The 18,664-nt window shown below is 42.6% G+C and overlaps 1 protein-coding gene across 3 annotated transcripts in view; it reads right to left on the bottom strand.

The window, feature by feature from the left end:
* Positions 1-5,102: 5,102 nt before the first annotated feature.
* Positions 5,103-18,664, bottom strand: part of SPPL2B (signal peptide peptidase like 2B) — a 29,587-nt gene continuing 16,025 nt past the window's right edge. For 2 of the 3 annotated variants that reach the window (XM_050334469.1, XM_050334470.1), the window contains exons 12-15: positions 18,360-18,459; positions 17,444-17,521; positions 15,056-15,216; positions 5,103-14,094 (exon numbers count right to left, since the gene is read on the bottom strand). In XM_050334469.1, coding sequence (XP_050190426.1) covers positions 13,810-14,094; positions 15,056-15,216; positions 17,444-17,521; positions 18,360-18,459 — 624 coding nt within the window. In that variant the 3' untranslated portion in view covers positions 5,103-13,809. Of the gene's footprint in view, positions 14,095-14,987; positions 15,217-17,443; positions 17,522-18,359; positions 18,460-18,664 lie in introns of all 3 variants that reach the window. The other variant, XM_050334471.1, reaches the window with a different exon arrangement.

Raw genomic sequence — 18,664 nt, 5'->3', positions numbered from 1 at the left:
TACACAACAGTGTCACCTGCTAAACTTCAGTGCTGAGGCTGTGTGACCATGCACAGCTTGGGTCCAGCCCCCTGAGGCCATTCCCAAGCAGAGGCTGCAGGGTGTTGGCCCACAGGGACAGCCCAAGTCCTGCACTGGCCTGTGCTGCCTTGCTTGGCACCTCACCCCTAGGATTCTCCCCTGAGCAGGATACGGGGGGCTGTGCTGGAGCTCTTGCAGACCAGCCTTGCAGACAAGTGAGTGCAAAGCAGCACAACTCTCCAGCCCTTTCCTTCAACCCTGGGAACAAAGCACCATCCAGCTGCAGAATCATTTATCTGAGCTCCAATGATGGTGCTATTCCCAGCCCATGGAGGCCGCTGTAACAGTTGACCCATTCCAAAGCCGAAGCTGCTCACTGCCACAGCTGTTCCACTCCTGTATTTCCTACAGTGTTAATGTTGCTTATTTCAGCATTTAGGTCTGCATTACTGCTAAAGCTTTTATTTCCTATAAGCCAATCTGAACTTTCCTTCTAGAATATTTCATTTGTTATAGCTTTTAAACAATTAAAAGAGATCATTCTCTGCATTTGGTTTCCAAAGTGTTAAAGAAACTAAGACGTTTCTCCTTAACCAGTAAGAGGGTCTAGAGGTCACTTTCCACTAAGGAAATCCATTAGGTCCCACATGTGTTTGCTGGTTAACAGACGAAAGATGGAATGGGCTACAGGAATACACAGCTGGCAGAAGGGTTCAGCTTCCACAGACATTCAATGGGGAGCTCATTTCTGTGGCCAGTGGGTTCCTTTGGTCCCAGGAGCAGAAAAAATCCCCTCCACTCATTTGTGCAAAGTGGTCCCAACCTCCCCTGAATCATGTTAGAGTTACATAGAATTGAAAAACACTAAAAAGCACTTCAGCATCACATAAGAAAAAGTACTTAGCCATAAGCAAGCAGGCTTATGTGCTAAGGAAGCACAGAAGTTGTTTCCCTCTCTTACTTTCAGTAAAAGCCGGGCTTAGCTGTTTTCCCCACAGGCAATCAATTCACAATCAAGCTGTTTCCTCAGAACCAGCAGAGCAAGAGGGATTTCCCCAAGCATGGGGGGAAATCCAGCAGGGAGAAGCAGTTTCAAAGTCCCGCTTGTCTGGAATTCTGCAGGTGCAGGCGACAAACCTGCTTGACCCTGAGGGAGAAGCGAGGAGGAGAAGGAGAAGAACAAGAAGGAAGAGGAGGAGGAGGACGGGTGTCCGAGCCCCGGTCGCCGGGCAGGAGGGATCGCGGTGGGACCGCAGGGTAAGGAGCACCCACGAGTGGGTGCAGCTGTCGGGGAAGGTGCAGACTTTTCTGTTCCCATCCGAGCCAAGAGAGCCCGGCACCCTGAAGAAAATGAAAAGAGCCCCTTAGGAGGAGCAGGGACTCACCTGCTTTGCTTTTCCCGTTGCCGCCAGGTGCTGTCCCCGGCGCTTCTCCCCGAGCTCCCGGCCCGGGGCGGCGGAGGGGGCGGTGGGAGAGGCACGGGGGGAGATCGCGGCGGGGCTTAAAGGCACAGGCTGAGAGGCACGAACGGTTCGCCCTGAAGAGCCGGTTTGTTGCTTCGCCGAACTTTGGGTTTAAGCGCTTTCCCCCGCCCCCCGCTCTCCGGCTGCCCGCGCTGGGAACTGGAGCAGCGATGCCCCAGCCCCTGCCTCCCCCCAGCCACGGGACCTTCCTGCGCTTCGCTGTGCAGCTCCCATCCCTTCAGCAGCAGCACCTTCCACCTGCGGGACAGAAGGGAAAATCGCTGCCTGCAGTGGGGTGGTTCGTGCCGGCAGCACTGAATTCCCCCTGTCCTCCCTTGTCACCCCCTCCCACACTGAGGCCAGGGGGGGGATCAGTTCACCAGCACAGCCCCCTGCACACAGGAACAGTGAAGGCAACACTATGACAAAAAATTACTAATTTCCTCAGTCAGACACCCATAGCCCTTACAGTTCATATTCTGTTTATCACTGTAACAATCTGTGTAAGGAGAACGGCCTGACTGTGCACGGGAACGGGCAGGGGTTGTCCTGCATCACACACACCACAGCCGAGGCCAAAACTGGACAGGGTTCCTGGTGCTCAAGTTCATATTTAACCCCACAAGTGATCCTTCTGCCATCTTGAAAAGATGAAAAATACATGAAAAACTGAGAACTTGTTTTGCTTTAATCTGAATTTTTGCTTGCTGCTTGACACAGTCAGCTCTCACAGGATTGCCACTTCTGACCCCAAGAAGCTTCAACATTAACAGCAAACTTCATCAGTTCATGTGTTTAATGGCAAAACAACGAAAGAACGGAGGATTTTTAAATTATAAAACTATCATAGAGATTTGTTTGAAGTTGGTTTTGACTGGAGCTCATCCTTTCATTCCTAACATCTGCCATCCCATGGACCTCTCCAGACTGAGTACCACTGAAACCTGTTTTATGTTTCCTCCTGAGCACCAATAATGAAGACTTGGCTGGTTAAGTTTCTTCCTGCAGGTTCAGTGAACCAAGAAATGCAGCTGTCTCTGAATCTGGACACACTTGACTGTTGAGACAGTGAACACAAAAGTCCTGTCCTTTCTGACTGTGTGTCCACGATCATCCCCATGAAACAGCTGAGAGAGGGACTGACATCCTTCTAAAAGTTCAGCAGATAAAGAAGAGTCTGCACATATCTTTGTGGGAATGGAGAAGACAAATCTGCTTGATCAAACCCCAAAAGCAGTAAGGGGAGGAGGGGAGATATGGCTGCAATATGAGAAGAAACCAGCAAAATCTAGTGGTGCATTAATGGTTGAATAGGTAAGAAATTAGGAGCAGTAGTTTCTGCACTCCTGTTCAAGGGGCTGGGAGCATGCACAAAGTTAGGTGAGAAGGCACCATGGGTGTCATCACTAGCAAGGAACTCTTGCAGAGGTGATCTAGAGAGTCAAATCTATTTTGGAGGTGATAGTGAAGAGAATGGATGTGGAGACTGACAAACCATGAATACAGGAACTGTATTTAAACAGAAAAAACAGAGATCAAAATTTGAAATACTGTGTTTGCTTGAATAAAGTTCTCACCAAAAGAAAAATACCACAGATTCATACTAATGTTATGCTCAAATGCTAAAGTTCAGAGCCTCGTGTTTTCACTCATCATCACTATTTTTCTGTTCAAGTAACTTTTTTCCTCCTCCTACTTGCACAGCAGCCCTGGGCCCATGACTGCTGGAAGTCTGGGCTGCTGTAGTTCATTATGGTGAGTGGGAAGCTCTCTTTTATTTGCTGTGTATGATACACAACCTTCCTTTGCTGTTAAAATTGAAAAAAAAAAAAGAGTATAAAATCGTTTGGGATATGTGGCAGGAGCTGTGGAACTTGTAGCAAGTGTCTTTTAGTTGAGTGTGCCTTTGAGCTGTGGTGTGGGTGGGGGTCAAGGCTGGTCCTGTGTGCACAGCAGTGCAGCCAAGTGAGTTCCCAGCTGGTCCCCAGTTAATCATCTGCACAGATGGGACAATGAGCTGGTTTGAAACTTGGCAATTGACTGAAGATCTTCACAAAACATTTCTGCAATTTCAATGTGCCCTGGAACCAACCTTCAGGCAGCACCAGTGCATAGAGCAATCCCCTGAGCCACAATCCTGGATGGAGAATGTGGAGAATCCAGCCTTTGATTCCACAGCTGCCTCAGGGGGTCCTGCTGTGCAGCTGAGCAAGGTGTACAGAGATGCTTGTAAATAGTCACCACAAACTGTTCCTGCAGGCACAGAACCAGTCAGGTGGGTCAGATCTTCAGCAAATGCCCAAGGTGGTGGGAGAGGCTTGGAATGTCAGGAATGCAGATAAGATCTTCACTGGTGATGGATGGTGCACCTGTGGCACTGGGGGGAGAACCCTGGGCCAGCTCCACTGCAAGTATTTGCCAGACCAGTGGTTCAGTTGACCTCCTCCTCTTTGAATGGCTTCATTCCCCATCAGAGCATTACCCTGTGCCAAGACCTATAATTTGGGCTAAAAAAAAAACCCCAAACCACCAACAAAAAAACCAAACAAAACCAACCCAAGAAACTCGCAACCCCTCCTCAAAACAGACCAAACCAAACAAAAAGCCCCAACAACCCCCCCAAAAACAAATGCCCTGTCCTTGTCTATGCAACACATACAGGAATAACAGGTACAGAACACAAAGGGGTCACACAACTTGTTCATTATGCTGATTTTGTTCATTACACTGATTTTGTTCCAGCATAGAGGTGTGTATTTAAATCTAGAATACCAGGCAATGTTTTAACTAATATAGGTTGAGGTTTAGAATACCTTAGGATGAGCTTTGTGGCCAGACCGTATCTTAATATTTATTACCTTTTATTTAACACTAAACCAGTCTTTCTGGTTTTGAACCCTCCTTATCTGAATGGAAGCAGTGACAGTCCAGACAGAAAGGCTGTCTTGCTGCAACTGCCTTTTTTTTTTTTTTTTTAAGAGCCAGGTAACACAGGAAATGTCTCAATTTCTGTCTTCCCAGCTGTATTGCCTATCGAAAAGTGAAATGCAGGGCATACTGAACAGAAACACAGAGTGGAATTGTACCTCTTGTCTGTATATTCCTGAATATACCTTGTAATTCAGTAGATATTTAGTATTTTTTAGAAAGAGGGACTGTCATAACCACCTTCCTTCCCAAGCAACAGCACTACAACATGCAGAGCAGTCAAACCCAATTTATCAGTACAACCAATCACACAGCTTTAAATGGCTGGGGGGGCATCCCTGGAAGTGCCCAAGGCCAGGTTGGACAAGGCTTGGAGCAACCTGGGCTGGTGGAAGGTGTCCCTGCCCATAGCAGGGGGTGGCACTGGATGGGCTTTAAGTTCCCTCCCAACCTAAACCAGTCTGTGAGTCTGAGATCCATCAGGGTTATAAAACCTGGGTAAAGAGATCACTTGTGTGGGGATGTCGAACACTGTTTCTGGTCTTGGGCAAGTTTTAAGAGGTTTGTGTGCAATCCAGCCCATGGTGTGTGCAGCAATCATTAAATCCCGAAAGACATTTTATCACATCCTGGTGCAAACAATAAAAAAAAAAATATTTCAAATGTAAAGGCGATACAAAATAGCAAAGCTCAGTTCAAAAATTTAGGATCTTTATTTGAACAGTTTTAGAAAATTTTTACAGTTTTAAACTAAAACAGACTAAAGGAAATTCCAGTGTTTTTTAAAAGCAAAACAGAGAGAAAAAAACAAACGACCACAATTTCAGTCGACCAGTCATTTTCAAGTTTGTTTTCTTTCAGCATATTCATATATGCCTGAAATAGGCTTCATTACTCCATGCAAAATTCACTCTGCAGAAACCCTTGGGATATTTCTCATCTCTTGCCCTAAGATTCTGTCATTCCCCCATTAATTTTGAAATAGGTTTTTCCCATGTTACATCACAGAAGGAAGAAGCAAATCTACATTTGGTCACTGGAAATGCTATGTATTACAATGTATTTACATATATAAAAATATATTATGATATGCTGTGCAATTGGATACAAGGCTGTAATTCAGTTGGAGGGCTGGTATTAAAACCATGAAGATCCACACACAGACAGAGGGTGGAAAAAACCACCCAGACTGAAACAGAAATCTTATGCACATATTACAGTAAGACCTACAGTTTTGGAAAAACAGAATTGTTTACAAAAAATACCTTTTACTATGTGGAAACAACATTGCTTTTCCCCTTTGTCTTTGCAATAGCTCTGTCCTACTGTCAGCAGAGGGAGGGATCTTTAGGGTTGACACAGTCAGTTCTTCGTCATTACTTGCAAATATTAACAGCAGAAAAAATATCTTACTTGTACCATAGATATACCTCTAGACAACCACAGAATTACTGAGTGATCTATCCTTGTAGATATCATGCACAATCTTGCAAGTCATCACTAGCAAGTGCTACACCTTCTCTGGGCTCTGTGAAGGGAGAGGGACCCTCTTCACATGGGGGTCAACAGCCCAGCAACCAGGGAGCCCAACTATGGACGGGTCTGTGCGGTGTGTGGGACTCACTGACTGACAAGGGAAAGGAAATACAAGATAAAAATGAGGGAATTGGGGAAGGACATTCATTTTATCCCTGACCACATCCTTACAGAGAACGAAATCCCTCGTTCTTTATGTCCCATCTGCACTTCATTTCCACAGCTTGTTTGTTTGGAAAGAGTAGCCCCTGTGCAGGAAAAATACTCCAACTAAGTTTTCACACAAATCTTCCCCCACTGGCCAACTTTCTTAGCTGTTCTTTTTTTTCTGGGGGAGGAGTTGTTTCTTAGTGCATTTTTTTTTTAAATTTTTTTCTTTTTTTTCCCCTCTATTTTTTTTTTAAATTAAGGGGTCAAACTGCATAGATCTTAAAATAGCAAAAACATATAATAGGTTGGACCACAAGAAAATCTTGCCTTCAGCACCTGAAATGAGCTTAAATTTTCTCCCTCGTGCACATATGCAGAGTTAAACAGATGCATCTGCAAGCACTGAAATTAACAACCTTTAGTTTGCACTCGTCATAGCACTACCCTACATACTATTATTTGAACACCATTACAGAGTCCTTCCACAAAGACATCAGACATTTAAGACTGTTATACTGATAATGTTACCTTCCAAAAATCAACTTCCTTACTAAAAGCACCTACTGTCAAGCATCTAAGAAACAAGCATTAAGCGAATGGGTCTTACTCTCATCTCTTACATCCTGTTTATACTGCATAAATTTTTGCCTCCAGCCTCTCACTCGATCCACATCCAAAGCACCTCGACTCTGCTTTAGTAAAGAAAACACCAGCAGGGGTCACAGGGTGTGGTTGTGGGGGGTATCACACCCCAGTTCCTCCAGCCCTGAAGAAACAAGGTCAGGAATGAGCAGAGCATCGATGGGCACAGCTGTCAATCCAGATTTTTCTCTAAACAGTTAGGTTTTGCTTTCATATGTTGCTAGGCTGAAAGTACCAGAACTCATCCGTCCTGTCAGTGACTTCTAGGACAAAAAGGTTTAGTGTGTTTAGCCCCAGGTGCCAGGCTGGGCACGATGGCCAATTCCCTGCTCCATGCTTTTCAGAGAGCACCAGGAGGGCATTAGACATAGAGGTTTCTTCTTGCTGTCCCATAGCCTGTGCTGGCTCTATGAATGTTTGGGAATCAAAAGGTTGATGGAGAGGACAAGTGGCAAAGCATGAGGTGAAGACAAGTGGGCAACATGTTCACCTCAGCAAACACAGACCATTCCTACTAAAGGGGCATTGGAGAATCAGCCTGTGTCCTACATGGGCTTGTTGCCAACTTAGGGGCTGCCTGAACATCTATGATGTGCATTTTTTGAAGTCTCCACTGACAACTGTGAAAACAACAGATTATGACCCAAACTAGAATGAACTGCACCACTGTGGGATTTTTTGGTCAAACTAACCCCGAACCCACTGTTTTGAAGTTTTTGTTCATTGTGAACTGGAACAACTTCAGTCAGAGCAGAACAATAAAGTCCCCTCCAGGTTTCTTGCTGTGGAGTGCGTGTCAAGGACTGTGCTCCTCCCCAAACATCACCAGCTTCCCATCATCCCAGCATTCACAGCTTGGATCCACAGTGGAGAAGTGGCAGGTTTGTGACTGACTACAGATACACATTTCAGATGAAAAGAGCTATTTCTATCCTTTACAAATCTCTGGCTTAGGGAAAAGGTTATTGTATTTATTGTACAATGTCAGCTCCGACTCTTGTGTGCAACCCAGCCCTGAGGGTGTGGGCTGGGGAAGCCCCACTGCACTCACTCCAGTAGCAGTTGCTGCTCGTGCAACGTGTCATGTTCTCAGGCCTGGAGATCTTTCAGCAGCACTGGACTAGGAGGTGTTGGTTGTCTGCTACTGCAGGGCTCCCTTCCAGCCCAAGTCACCAATTTTTTTAGGAGATATGATAGAATCTCATAATCACAGAGTGGTTTGGGTTGTAAGGGACCTTAAAGATCATCTCGTTCCAACCTCCTCTCGTGGACAGGGATGCCACTTACTAGATCAGGTTGCTCAGGGTTGCTCATCCTTGAACTTGCAGGGATAGGGCATGAGCTGGTGATGAGCTAGTCTACTTTGAGACCGTGTCTCTGCTTATTTTCAGCTAATCAGTGTTCCCATTGAACACCCAAGGTCAGTTCACAGCACACAGCACATGGGCATCTGCAGTTCTCAACAAAAAATTCTAGCTTGCAGATTATCTCTCAGAGATAAACACCTGGTTGAAGTTTGCTGTCTGGACTAAACCTGCATGGTAACATGCAGGAAAACATTATGAGAAACTTGATGAACTGTAATGCCACCTTCAGCTAAGGAAGATGGCTTCAAATTATTGTAGGAGCATGGGCACCTGTAGCTCTTGTCTGCTGGATTCACCAACACCTTCTGGGAAAACAGAACCAAGTCTGAGTTACTGCATCACATGAAGTTAAGTCCTCTACTAGTTCCTGAAATTGTGGATGACTGTGTACAGTATACTACTTCCTGATTCAAGAAAATCCAATTTAGACATATTAGTTATCACCTATCTCTACTCTACAGATGACCAAATGTCATCTTTACTCCACGTAATTTGAATATTTACCTGCAAAACTGGAAAAGGAAAAGGTGAAACCTTCATAGAAGAACACCTAATTGATACATACAGAAGATACAGAGGATCAGTGAACAGCCAGTTCTCTTAGGTCAGTGCCCATGGGAAGCTTCTGGTAGTACACAGAGCTGTCCTGTTTTGAAATGTTTCAGGATGCCAGAAGCAATTCAACAAATGAAACATTAAAAAAAAGAAAACAAAAAAGAAAGAAAGAAAGTAAAAAAAGAGCCCTGCAGCTATTTAACATGTGCTTTATTGATGTGGTTTCTTTTCAGAGGATTTATCACCTTTAATTAGCAAAAGACCAAGTCTGTGTCACAAGATCCGAATTGTCGGATGAGTCACAGTGCTCACAGAACTCCCTGACAGCACTGATGAGATATAAACTGAGCACCTTGTGACAAAGTTCATGCTGTAACAGCATTAAATCCCATCAAGCCTGACTTTCAGACTACACCTGGGCAGGTGGGCCAGGGGCATGACAAGACTCTGTGGCTGTGGTTCAGTTCTCTGCTCTCAGAACCAGAGGAGCTCGTGCTCTGCCCACAGCCCTGCCCTGCTCCCAGAGCCAAGCCCTTCATCTGGCAGACATTCTTAGATTTTTCTACCACCAGCACCAAAATTCCCTTAGTGTTAATTGAAATCTATTAATTCTAATGTCATCCCTACCTGAAAATGACAAATTGTTTTTCCCATTTGCAGCAGCATTGCAGATTTTTGGATATTTAGCATACATGGCCTTGGGTCTTATCTTTGGAGTAAACTCTTCCACTGCCATTCTTGTTCTGACTCTCCTCGTGCTTTCTGAGCCATCTTCAGTTTTTTCTTATCCTCCCCCTCTCCACCCTACCCAGCACCACTGGCACAGAACCTAAACTGAAAAGCTGTTAGTGCAGCTCTGTTTTAATGTCCTGCCCCAGCTGGGAAACCACATGTGAAATTAAAATACCTAAAGATTCATTGTCCCTTGTTGCTGATGTTTTCTGGACTTTCAACCAGAGTTCCTGTCCTCACTTGCCCAAAGACACAGCCCTCACACAGATTTCCTTTTAAAACATCAGAGATTGTATCTGTCACGGCAAAAGGCACCATCTCTGCAGGCTTTGGATGACTATTTCGATCTGCTGGTATGTCTGTATTTCACACTTGAGCCAGGCATTGACACACATAGGCTGCAGTGCTGCTTGGCCAGCTTACTCACCCAAATGTACTACAAATACCACGCCAAGCAATGAAGGCAAGCACAAAACAGGTTTGTTCATTGATAGTCCATGGAGCTGGCATTAAGAAATATCACAGGGCTTTATGTCCTATGCAGCCTGGGGTAGTGCAAGAAACCAGAAACATGAACCCAATCATTAGGCTAAGGACAAGAACAACTGCAGGAACTTGCACTAAAACAGCTGCACGTGAGCTTTCACTTCAGGCAATGCTGCTCCCAAACACCCCATCCAGGCTTTTGTGAAGAGCTGCAGGTAAGTTCACACTGTCTCCCAGAGGCAGATGAATTCATTAATAGCTGCAGCCACATTCTGCAGGCTCACAAGGCAGCTATTTCAGCACTGGCTCTGCAGTCAATGCCACCTTCCAGCACACTCACAAGTCACCAGGCACTACCACGATACCCCTGATCCTGGTTGGAGCAATGCACGGGGGATGGAAAAACCAAAGTTGACACAGAAATGTGCTTACAAAACACTGCCAAGACTTGCAAGACATTCTTAACAAAAGCCATACTGGGGGAAAGGCTTGACTGATTATCTGAGACTAAGACTTCATGAAAAACATTCAAGAAATTTGGAAACCAACAGTTTCCTCAACAAAGTTTTCTGTGAAATGTTAAAAAGCCTTTCAGAAAACAGGCTGTGCTGCAGATTTTCTGTTGCCTGGCATCTGTTCAAATTTAGAGAAAACATTAAATATTTTCACAAGTGTAATTATTACATATGTGGATATGCTTTTTTTACTGCCACTGGTAAAAACAGCGTATTTTTGGCTCATTTTTTCTGTTTCTTTTTTTTATATATATTTCATTTTAAATGGTCTTAATTTGTGACAAGAAAAAAAAAATCGATAAAATTGAAAAAGGGCTTGGGATACTTCTCCCTTATTTGTCACCCCCAGTAAAGTCTTTCAGGTTCCATTCTACCTTCAGCTGCATTTGTACAACCCTTCAGAAGGGCACAGTCCAAAACAAACACGAGGAAGGAACCTGATCCTCACTATTGTGATCCAAAGAGTTGAGGTTTTTTATTAAACGATTTTTAAAGTGGAGTTGGTTGTTGTTGGGATTTGTTCCCCCGAACACATACAGGATCTCAGGAATAAAATCCTTACTGAATTTCTAGACAAATAAGTAAAGACTTAGTATGTGAAACACATAAACAAGAAGCCCATCAACATTACTTTTAACATTAATATTACCTTCATTACTTTAAATATTTAAACTCTAGTTTGGTGGGGGATGTACATCTGCAATCATCAAATTAAATCAGAGTTAGCCACACTGAACTGATATTCACATTTTCCTATACAACATTAATTTTTAAATTAAGCTGAACAAGGTGGTTTTTGAAAGACAAAAAAGTACAGCCTTGGCTTTTGCTGGAAGCAATTGAGCTGCCCAGGATCAAGGACTGAACAGTCACAGCCAAACAGGAGCACCAGGGTCACTGATCTGTACAGTACTAGGATAGTCAGTGTGTAAATTGTTGCCACTTCACATGCTTTCACTAGAGACACCACACTGAGTTGCTGTTTGGGGTTTTTTCCCCCCATTCTTTGTAGTTCAGGGAAAAAAAAAGTCACACTTAAAAATAGCTGGAAGGTTCCCGAAAACTGAGATGAAGCAGATCCTCCTGTCCAGAACCGAGGGACACAGCTCTGCAACGCCCTCGTGTTCAGGGTGAGCAGTTCTGCCATTTGAATGGAGCTACAAGCAATCTGAGACATAAGCTATTTCCTAATCAGGAAAACAGGAGAACAAATGCTGAAATACACTTTTCAAGTAGCTGCAAAAACTTAATGCTTCATTACCAGGAAGCTACTGGCTTTTAAGTATGTGAAAAGCCACTCCAAATTTATGACTGAGAGACAGTCAAGGCCAAAAACGATACAACTTCAACTTGTTTGCTTGTTATTTGTCAGGTTCATTATTTAAATACAAGATTGTTTTCTTAATTTAATATACATATTTACACAATGGCTTAAAAATTAAGTCATAATCCACTGACTGAAGTTTTCAGTAAAATTTCTCTGCTGCTTTTTATTAGTAATAATTGGATCAGATTACTGCTGGCTCAAGTAACAGTCCATTACAGAGGAGATTGAAAACCAGATCTCTTTAGTACTACCTTCCATCAGGGCAATTTGTAAATTAAATGCAGTGCTGGCCCTTGGACTCAGCAAGCCTCCCAAAAAACTCTGAATCATCCTATCTGACAAGGCTCGAGGCTTTAAGAAGGAGCTGGTGAAACTCTGAAGCCACAGTGTGGTTTTACAGAAAGCCACTCACATCCTAAGAATTCCACTGCCCACAGAAGTTATCACCCAAAAAACACAGGGCAAACTTTTGGAAGACACAGCCAAAAAAACAGTGGCTGATATTTAATAGACAGACATGAAAAATAAGCCCTTGAACTGCAACTCAACAAGCCAACTGGAGACTCTTTTTAATTTCAAAGCAATGCCTCTGATTGCATCACTGTGACAATACTTATGTAAATGACATTTTTTTGGCTCTCAAATCCTCTGAGAAGCATTTCTTCCATGCAATCTGGAATCATATTTGAGGATCCTATAATACCTCGATTTCTATTTCAGTTTTCATATGAAGTGTTCGAGGCTTTCTGGAATTGCAATTTAAGTGTAGAACAGACACCTTTGATTAAGACAATTATATGGAACAAGTAATATGCAAATCACATCATCCTTCTATGTATAAAAGTTGATGCATTAGAGACTCAAACACACAGTTTCAGGAATATAAAGACCAGCTGCACCCCAAAAATTTTTAAATTGACAAATTTAGTCCTTCACAATGTCATGTAGCAAGACATGCAAAATAACAGGAAAGATCCCAGGCTCATTCCAGAACCTGACAGGCCGTGCTTTGTCTACTCCTGGGACAAAGACCAAACATGACTTAGGCAGCTGGTAAGTTACTGAGCAGCAAGTACCTTTAAATCACAACTGTCTGTAGCACCATATGTGCTCCCTTGGGAATGAGAAAAACAGACTATTTAGAAATCACAATTATAGTCCTTGAATGAACAACAAATAGAAGCTCAAAGCCCCCAAAACACATGAACTTTTACTGCTTTAACATTTTCCCAATGAAACTACTGCCCGTTAAGCTTAGTATAGCATTACTACCTATTTTCTTACCTATTTGGCTTGTATTTTATTTCTAAAACATTCTTAAGATGCATTTGCTTCCAAGCAGCATTCTGTGACCAACCTTGTTTATTATCAGAGACAGCCCTTAGAGTTCACATGAATGACTAGAAAGCTTCCTGGAGCTCCACTCATCCTGCCTTTTAAACTAGACTAGTAACCAGCCCAGGTAACTAACAACAAAGTAAAAACAAAAGAGATGCATTAAATGCACCACGGTAGTGTAAATCCTTTCAGAGTAATGGTAATTTAACCATCCTCTGCATTTCCTGAATGTCAGTTTATACTGAAGCATTCCCTTATATCAATGGCTTTGACAAGTCAGGAGAAGTAAAGTAAAAGGTGGCAATAAGGAAAGTGCTGAAAAAAAAAAAAGACCACGTTTCTCTCAGCTAAGCATTGCAGCAGATTTGTTCAATGCTGTTCCTCCATGGTAACCCATACCATGCTACAGCAGCAAAACAACCACACAAGCACAGAGCACTGGGTAAATAAAGACTCTTAATGCTACCCCAGTATAATGCAAATGGAACAGATGGTCAAAGGCATCCACTACCAAAGTGATCATTGAAACCCACACATCAGAACTCCTGGAGAGCACCATATTTCAGAAGGATGTTTAAAGTGTGTAGCTGTACCGAAGCTGGAGGCAGAACATTCCTTGTTGGATTTGATGATCAGACTCCCAGCGAGGTTCCTCAATGAATGCAAACCCTACTAAACCAGTCCTAAATACATACTGGTTTTATATGGATATGTTTGTGAGGGAAAGTAAGGAGTTCTTATCACATCACTTATTCCACCTGGCTTTGCTCTGCATTTAGGCATTTGCTTTCAAGGTTGTCCTTATTCTGAGCAGTTGGTTCCTCACTCTGTGCAACAGAGATTCCTGACTGGCCTGTCTGTGTGGTGTCAGCCAGCTCCTCTTCAGCCGAGCCGGGGCCAGGCGGTTCCTTCACGTGCAGGGTGGGATTGGTCATCTGCTCTGCCTCTTGCTGAGGGGCTGCTACGCTGCTGTCTTTGGGAAGCTCAGGGCAGTTGACAGGGGCTATCACCACAGGAGGCTGAGGTAGGTCCTTCTGTAAATGGAAGATCACTGTCAGAATGATGGAAAGCAAGAACTGTTTTGTCCAGTTATCAGAAGTGATGGTCATACAAGATCCTGAAGATTAGAAGTCCATCATTTCTGTTATCATTCTCCAGTAGTGGGCACATGCACACAATTATCCTTTGGGTTTTACAGGACACCAGGGGATTTTTTCTTTTCAGGAAAGTGTTTGCTTTCTGCCTGATTCCTCAGTTCCTCACCAGTTTTAGAAGTGCTCTGCTGATTAGGCAGCAACAGGCAAACAGCACTTGGTCCTTGGCCACTCTGGTTCTGCCCACCTTTACTATCAGTGATAAAGAACTGGCAACTTTGCCATAACACTTCAGGTGATCTCAAATATTTCTCCAACAATTAAATTCAGTTCTCTAGAGGAACATTGTGAAGGTTATCACAAACAGTTGAATAACAAAGTAAAACTCCCTGGGTGAACCGCTAGCTCAATAGATTTGGCCTTCAAGTAATTATTCAAAAACTAAAATCATGCATCGCGATAGATAGAAATAATTCCTTTCTGAATCAAGTTAATTTCACAGTGAAACAAAGTGATAATTTACTATACTGAACTACACTTCTACCTTCATAACAGTAGGCTATGAAAAAAATATCCAAGATATGTTTTATATAGTATTAAAACCTGTTATATTTTATATTATACTGTAAACTTTGAGTACTAGTGATACTTTCAACAGAGATCAAACAAGTAAAATTATGGTAGAATCAAGAAGGGTAGACAAGGTCTACTTTACTTTTCACCAGCCAGATTTACGAGGCCATAAACATCACAAAAGTATGTAAAAAAGCAACCAGTCGAGCAAACCCCAAATCTTTGTGTTTGTGTGATAAGACTGCAATACTTTACTCAACTTTAATTCTAGTTAGGTTTTTATAATATTAGCATTTCCTGAAGACACTCATATCAAACTGGTATTCACCGCAAAGCCGCTGCCCGTCCAGAACATGGCCAGCTCCCTTCTCCAAAGGGCCACTGCGAAGCTGGTGAGGAGAGTGCAGGGCACCAGGTAGAGGAGAGCAGGCTGGCCCATCTGCATCAGTGCCAAGGCAACAAAGGTCACAAGAAGGCCTATGCCATATGCTGGAAGAAAACAAACCCAGCAACGAACAGTTATTCAGATATAGCTTTGCTCAAGCACAACTAAATAATTAGCTAGAGGAGCATTCTCACATTAACTTTCGTCAAGTAATATTTTTTTTCAGGGCTCTTTAGAGAGAAGCATTATTTACAGGATGCAAACCTGGAGTACTACAGTCTTTCTATTGATAACAACATGTTGTGAAAGTAGTGTGGCCTAGTTCATATTGCGCACTTAAAACATTGCCTTAAGCAAAAATAAACAAATGAAGTATTGCACCTCATATTGCATTTATGAATTCAGCAGATAGAGACAAATATTTTGACCATGATTACGTGCTTCTTTTTTGGGTTGGCTTTACTATCCTGCCAGAAAGCTAAAATAAAAAAAAACCAGCAAGCTGTATGTTATAACTTTTTATTACTTTCTATTTAATTTCTGCATAAATGTGGCAAAATTTATTTAGTAGAACAGAAGCAGTGTGGATCTCATATTATAATTATTTTCAATTATGTTTTCAAGACATTGAAGTTAATCCAACTGATTTTTATTCAGAAAACAGGTGAAGAAAGACATTGAGGGGCTGGAGCATGTCCAGAGAAGGGCAACGGAGCTGGGGATGGGTCTGGAGCACAAGTTTGATGAGGAGCAGCTGAGGAAGCTGGGGGGGGCTCAGCCTGGAGAAAAGGAGGCTTGGGAGGGGGGATCTGGGGAGGGTCGGGCTCTGCTCCCAGGGAACAAGGGACAGGAGAAGAGGGAATGGCCTCCAGCTGTGCCAGGGGAGGCCAGGTTGGATATTAGCCAGAATTCCCTCCCCAAAAGGGTTGAGCAGCCCTGGCAAGGCTGGCCAGGGCAGTGGTGGAGTCACTATCCCTGCAGGGATTTAGAAGTTGTGTAGATGTGGCACTTGGGGACATGGTTAGAGGTGGCCTTGGTAGTGCTGGGTTAACAACTGGACTTGATCTTAGAGAGCTGTTCCAACCTAAATGATTCTGTGATTAGAATACTCAGTAACTCTTTACAGTTCTTCAAAATGTTTTTTTCAGAGCACATTCTGTTACTATTGAGAGTTCCTTATATCTAGTTAAAATATTTCTTATTGTGACTTAAGTCCATTGCCTCACATCTCATCTGCACACCTGTGAGAAAAGTCTCTCTGTCCTCTCTGCAGCCTCCCATTAGGCAGTTGTGGGACAGCAACAGAATCTCTTCTTTTTTTGCCTTCTCTTCTTTTACAAGCATGTGCTCCAGCCCTCTTGATGGTCTCCACTGGATTTACTCCAGTATGTCACTGTCTGTCTGGCACCAGGGATCCTGGTTAAGATTCAGTCTTAAATAACAAATTGAGAGGAATAATCATTTCTCTCACAAGTGATGACTCCCTCTTGCTAACTCAGCCCTGTGTGGCTGGTTTTCAGAGCTTCAACAGCACACTGCTGACTCTTTGGCAATACAACATTTTCTATCGTTTTCTGCAAATGCATTTTGAAAATACCAGGTAAGACAACAGTTTATGAGAGGAGATTACTTGGAACATTGAAATAAAAACATCTCTAACCCTGCTAGAAGTCTCCATGAACCTAGGTATTTTTTCAAAAGAATTTCTACAGCAGTTGTTCATGAACATTTTTCACAACATTAACTGCAAGCATTGGAAGTCTTTGCTGGCAAAAGTACACTGTAAGAAAGCCAAGAGGAACCTGTCAGATCCTATTCATCAGTTGTATTTACATCCACGGCATGTAACTCTGTGGATTCTACAAACTAAGGAAAAAACCTAATATAGACATGTTATAGTCACCATAACACAATTCCCTGCATCACAGGTCATGGGTTTTCAGAATACACAGAAAATTAAGAACAGAGGACGATATCCCTGAACCTGAATTCTCACACACCATAAACTCAAAAGATTCATGACTCAAGAAACCAGAATGAGGAGAGATGAGCACATGCAAAGACAGTGTGGCTGCAGGGGTTCTAGAGAGACCCTTTGGAGCCATGGTAACAAAAGCTCCCCCTACATATGGCAAACAAAACAGCTCAGGAAAGCCACATCAGTTGCTTTTGTGATGGAAGATCCAGCCTTGGAAGCACTTTGCTAAAATATTTCTGTTTAATAATAAAAGGAGGAGAAGGATAAAACTATGCCATGCAAGACTGAGGACATGCTTTCAAGAGGGAGCAACTCCTGTAGGTCTTGCATTCAGGTGTCACTGTGGTACATACCTATTGTGCAGGCTACAAAATAGACTCTGGATGACTGCACCTGAATATCAAATCTATGGCAATAGGCTACCAGTAAGCCTAGGAAAGGAAAGAACAGTTAAACATGCTTTCAACCTAGTCACAAAATCATCAAAATCATCAAACCAGCTAGGAACTTTTAGGAATTTTTTCCCCCAACACCTCCTTGGAACCTTATGTTTAAACACCATGACAGCACCATTCAGGAGACTGCACAACTTACAAAGCAGTTATATGACAGCACAAGCCCAGTACAACAAAAGCACTCCAATAGTAAAATTAACAGCTTCAAATACATAGATCATAGATAGAAAACATCATCTGATCCTTACTAAACAGTTGTAGAAATACAGTGTTCACAACAAGATTTTGTTCATTATATTTCCCAAAATACAAGAAAATAAACAATTGATTTCCCAGAAGAAATCTGAAAGCCAGAAGGTGCATACTTGTTTTCACCTGCAGTGATGCCAGGCATTCTTCTGCACACTATCTGAAATATTTCAGAGAAGGTGTGGTAGAAACACTGGATGTAGTACCACTAACAAAATTAGAAAGGTTTGAGTGGTCAGAGGTGTGTACTCAAACCATGTGCAAATGGACAAATAATTTCCTCTATCACCAGACTATTAAAGATGTTTTATAGTATAAAACCAGTTGCTAAATCAACTCTTGCAATTTCTCTACATTTCTTGACATCACTGCATGTGAAACTGAACCATAAAATTAGTCTAATTTCTTACTGAGAAGGTGAATAGTGCAGGAAAAAAAAAGAAGCTATATTTACAAATTTATCAGGTTTATAATAGATCAAACTTTCCACTTGAGTCAGAAATACAAGAGGAATAAACTAATATGACAGTGTAACAAGTAAAATGCTTAACCTGCTAAACAATACCTGGAACTAAAATGTCTCCAAATCCTAGCAGAGAAAAAGGCCTGTCACACAGAGCCAATGGTGAGGAATTCAGTCGTGGAACCTTCAGGACCATTGGGAGCTTAGAAAGAGAGAGACACAGTTCTGATAAAAAGCCATTTTCTCTATTTAGTGGCACTTCCTTCCAGAACTTGTTCCTGTTGTACTCAAACTGCAGGCTTCAAATACAGCAAATGTATCTTTTTTCACATTCGCATTACATACAATATCTAACAAAACATCTAACATCTAACAAAATGTGTAAGACAGGAGTGATGAAGTACACT

Source organism: Myiozetetes cayanensis, unplaced genomic scaffold (assembly GCF_022539395.1).
Source record: "Myiozetetes cayanensis isolate MyiCay16 unplaced genomic scaffold, myiCay2020 scf54, whole genome shotgun sequence".
NCBI classification, from domain to species: domain Eukaryota; kingdom Metazoa; phylum Chordata; class Aves; order Passeriformes; family Tyrannidae; genus Myiozetetes; species Myiozetetes cayanensis.
This window is presented reverse-complemented; position numbering and strand designations above follow the sequence as displayed.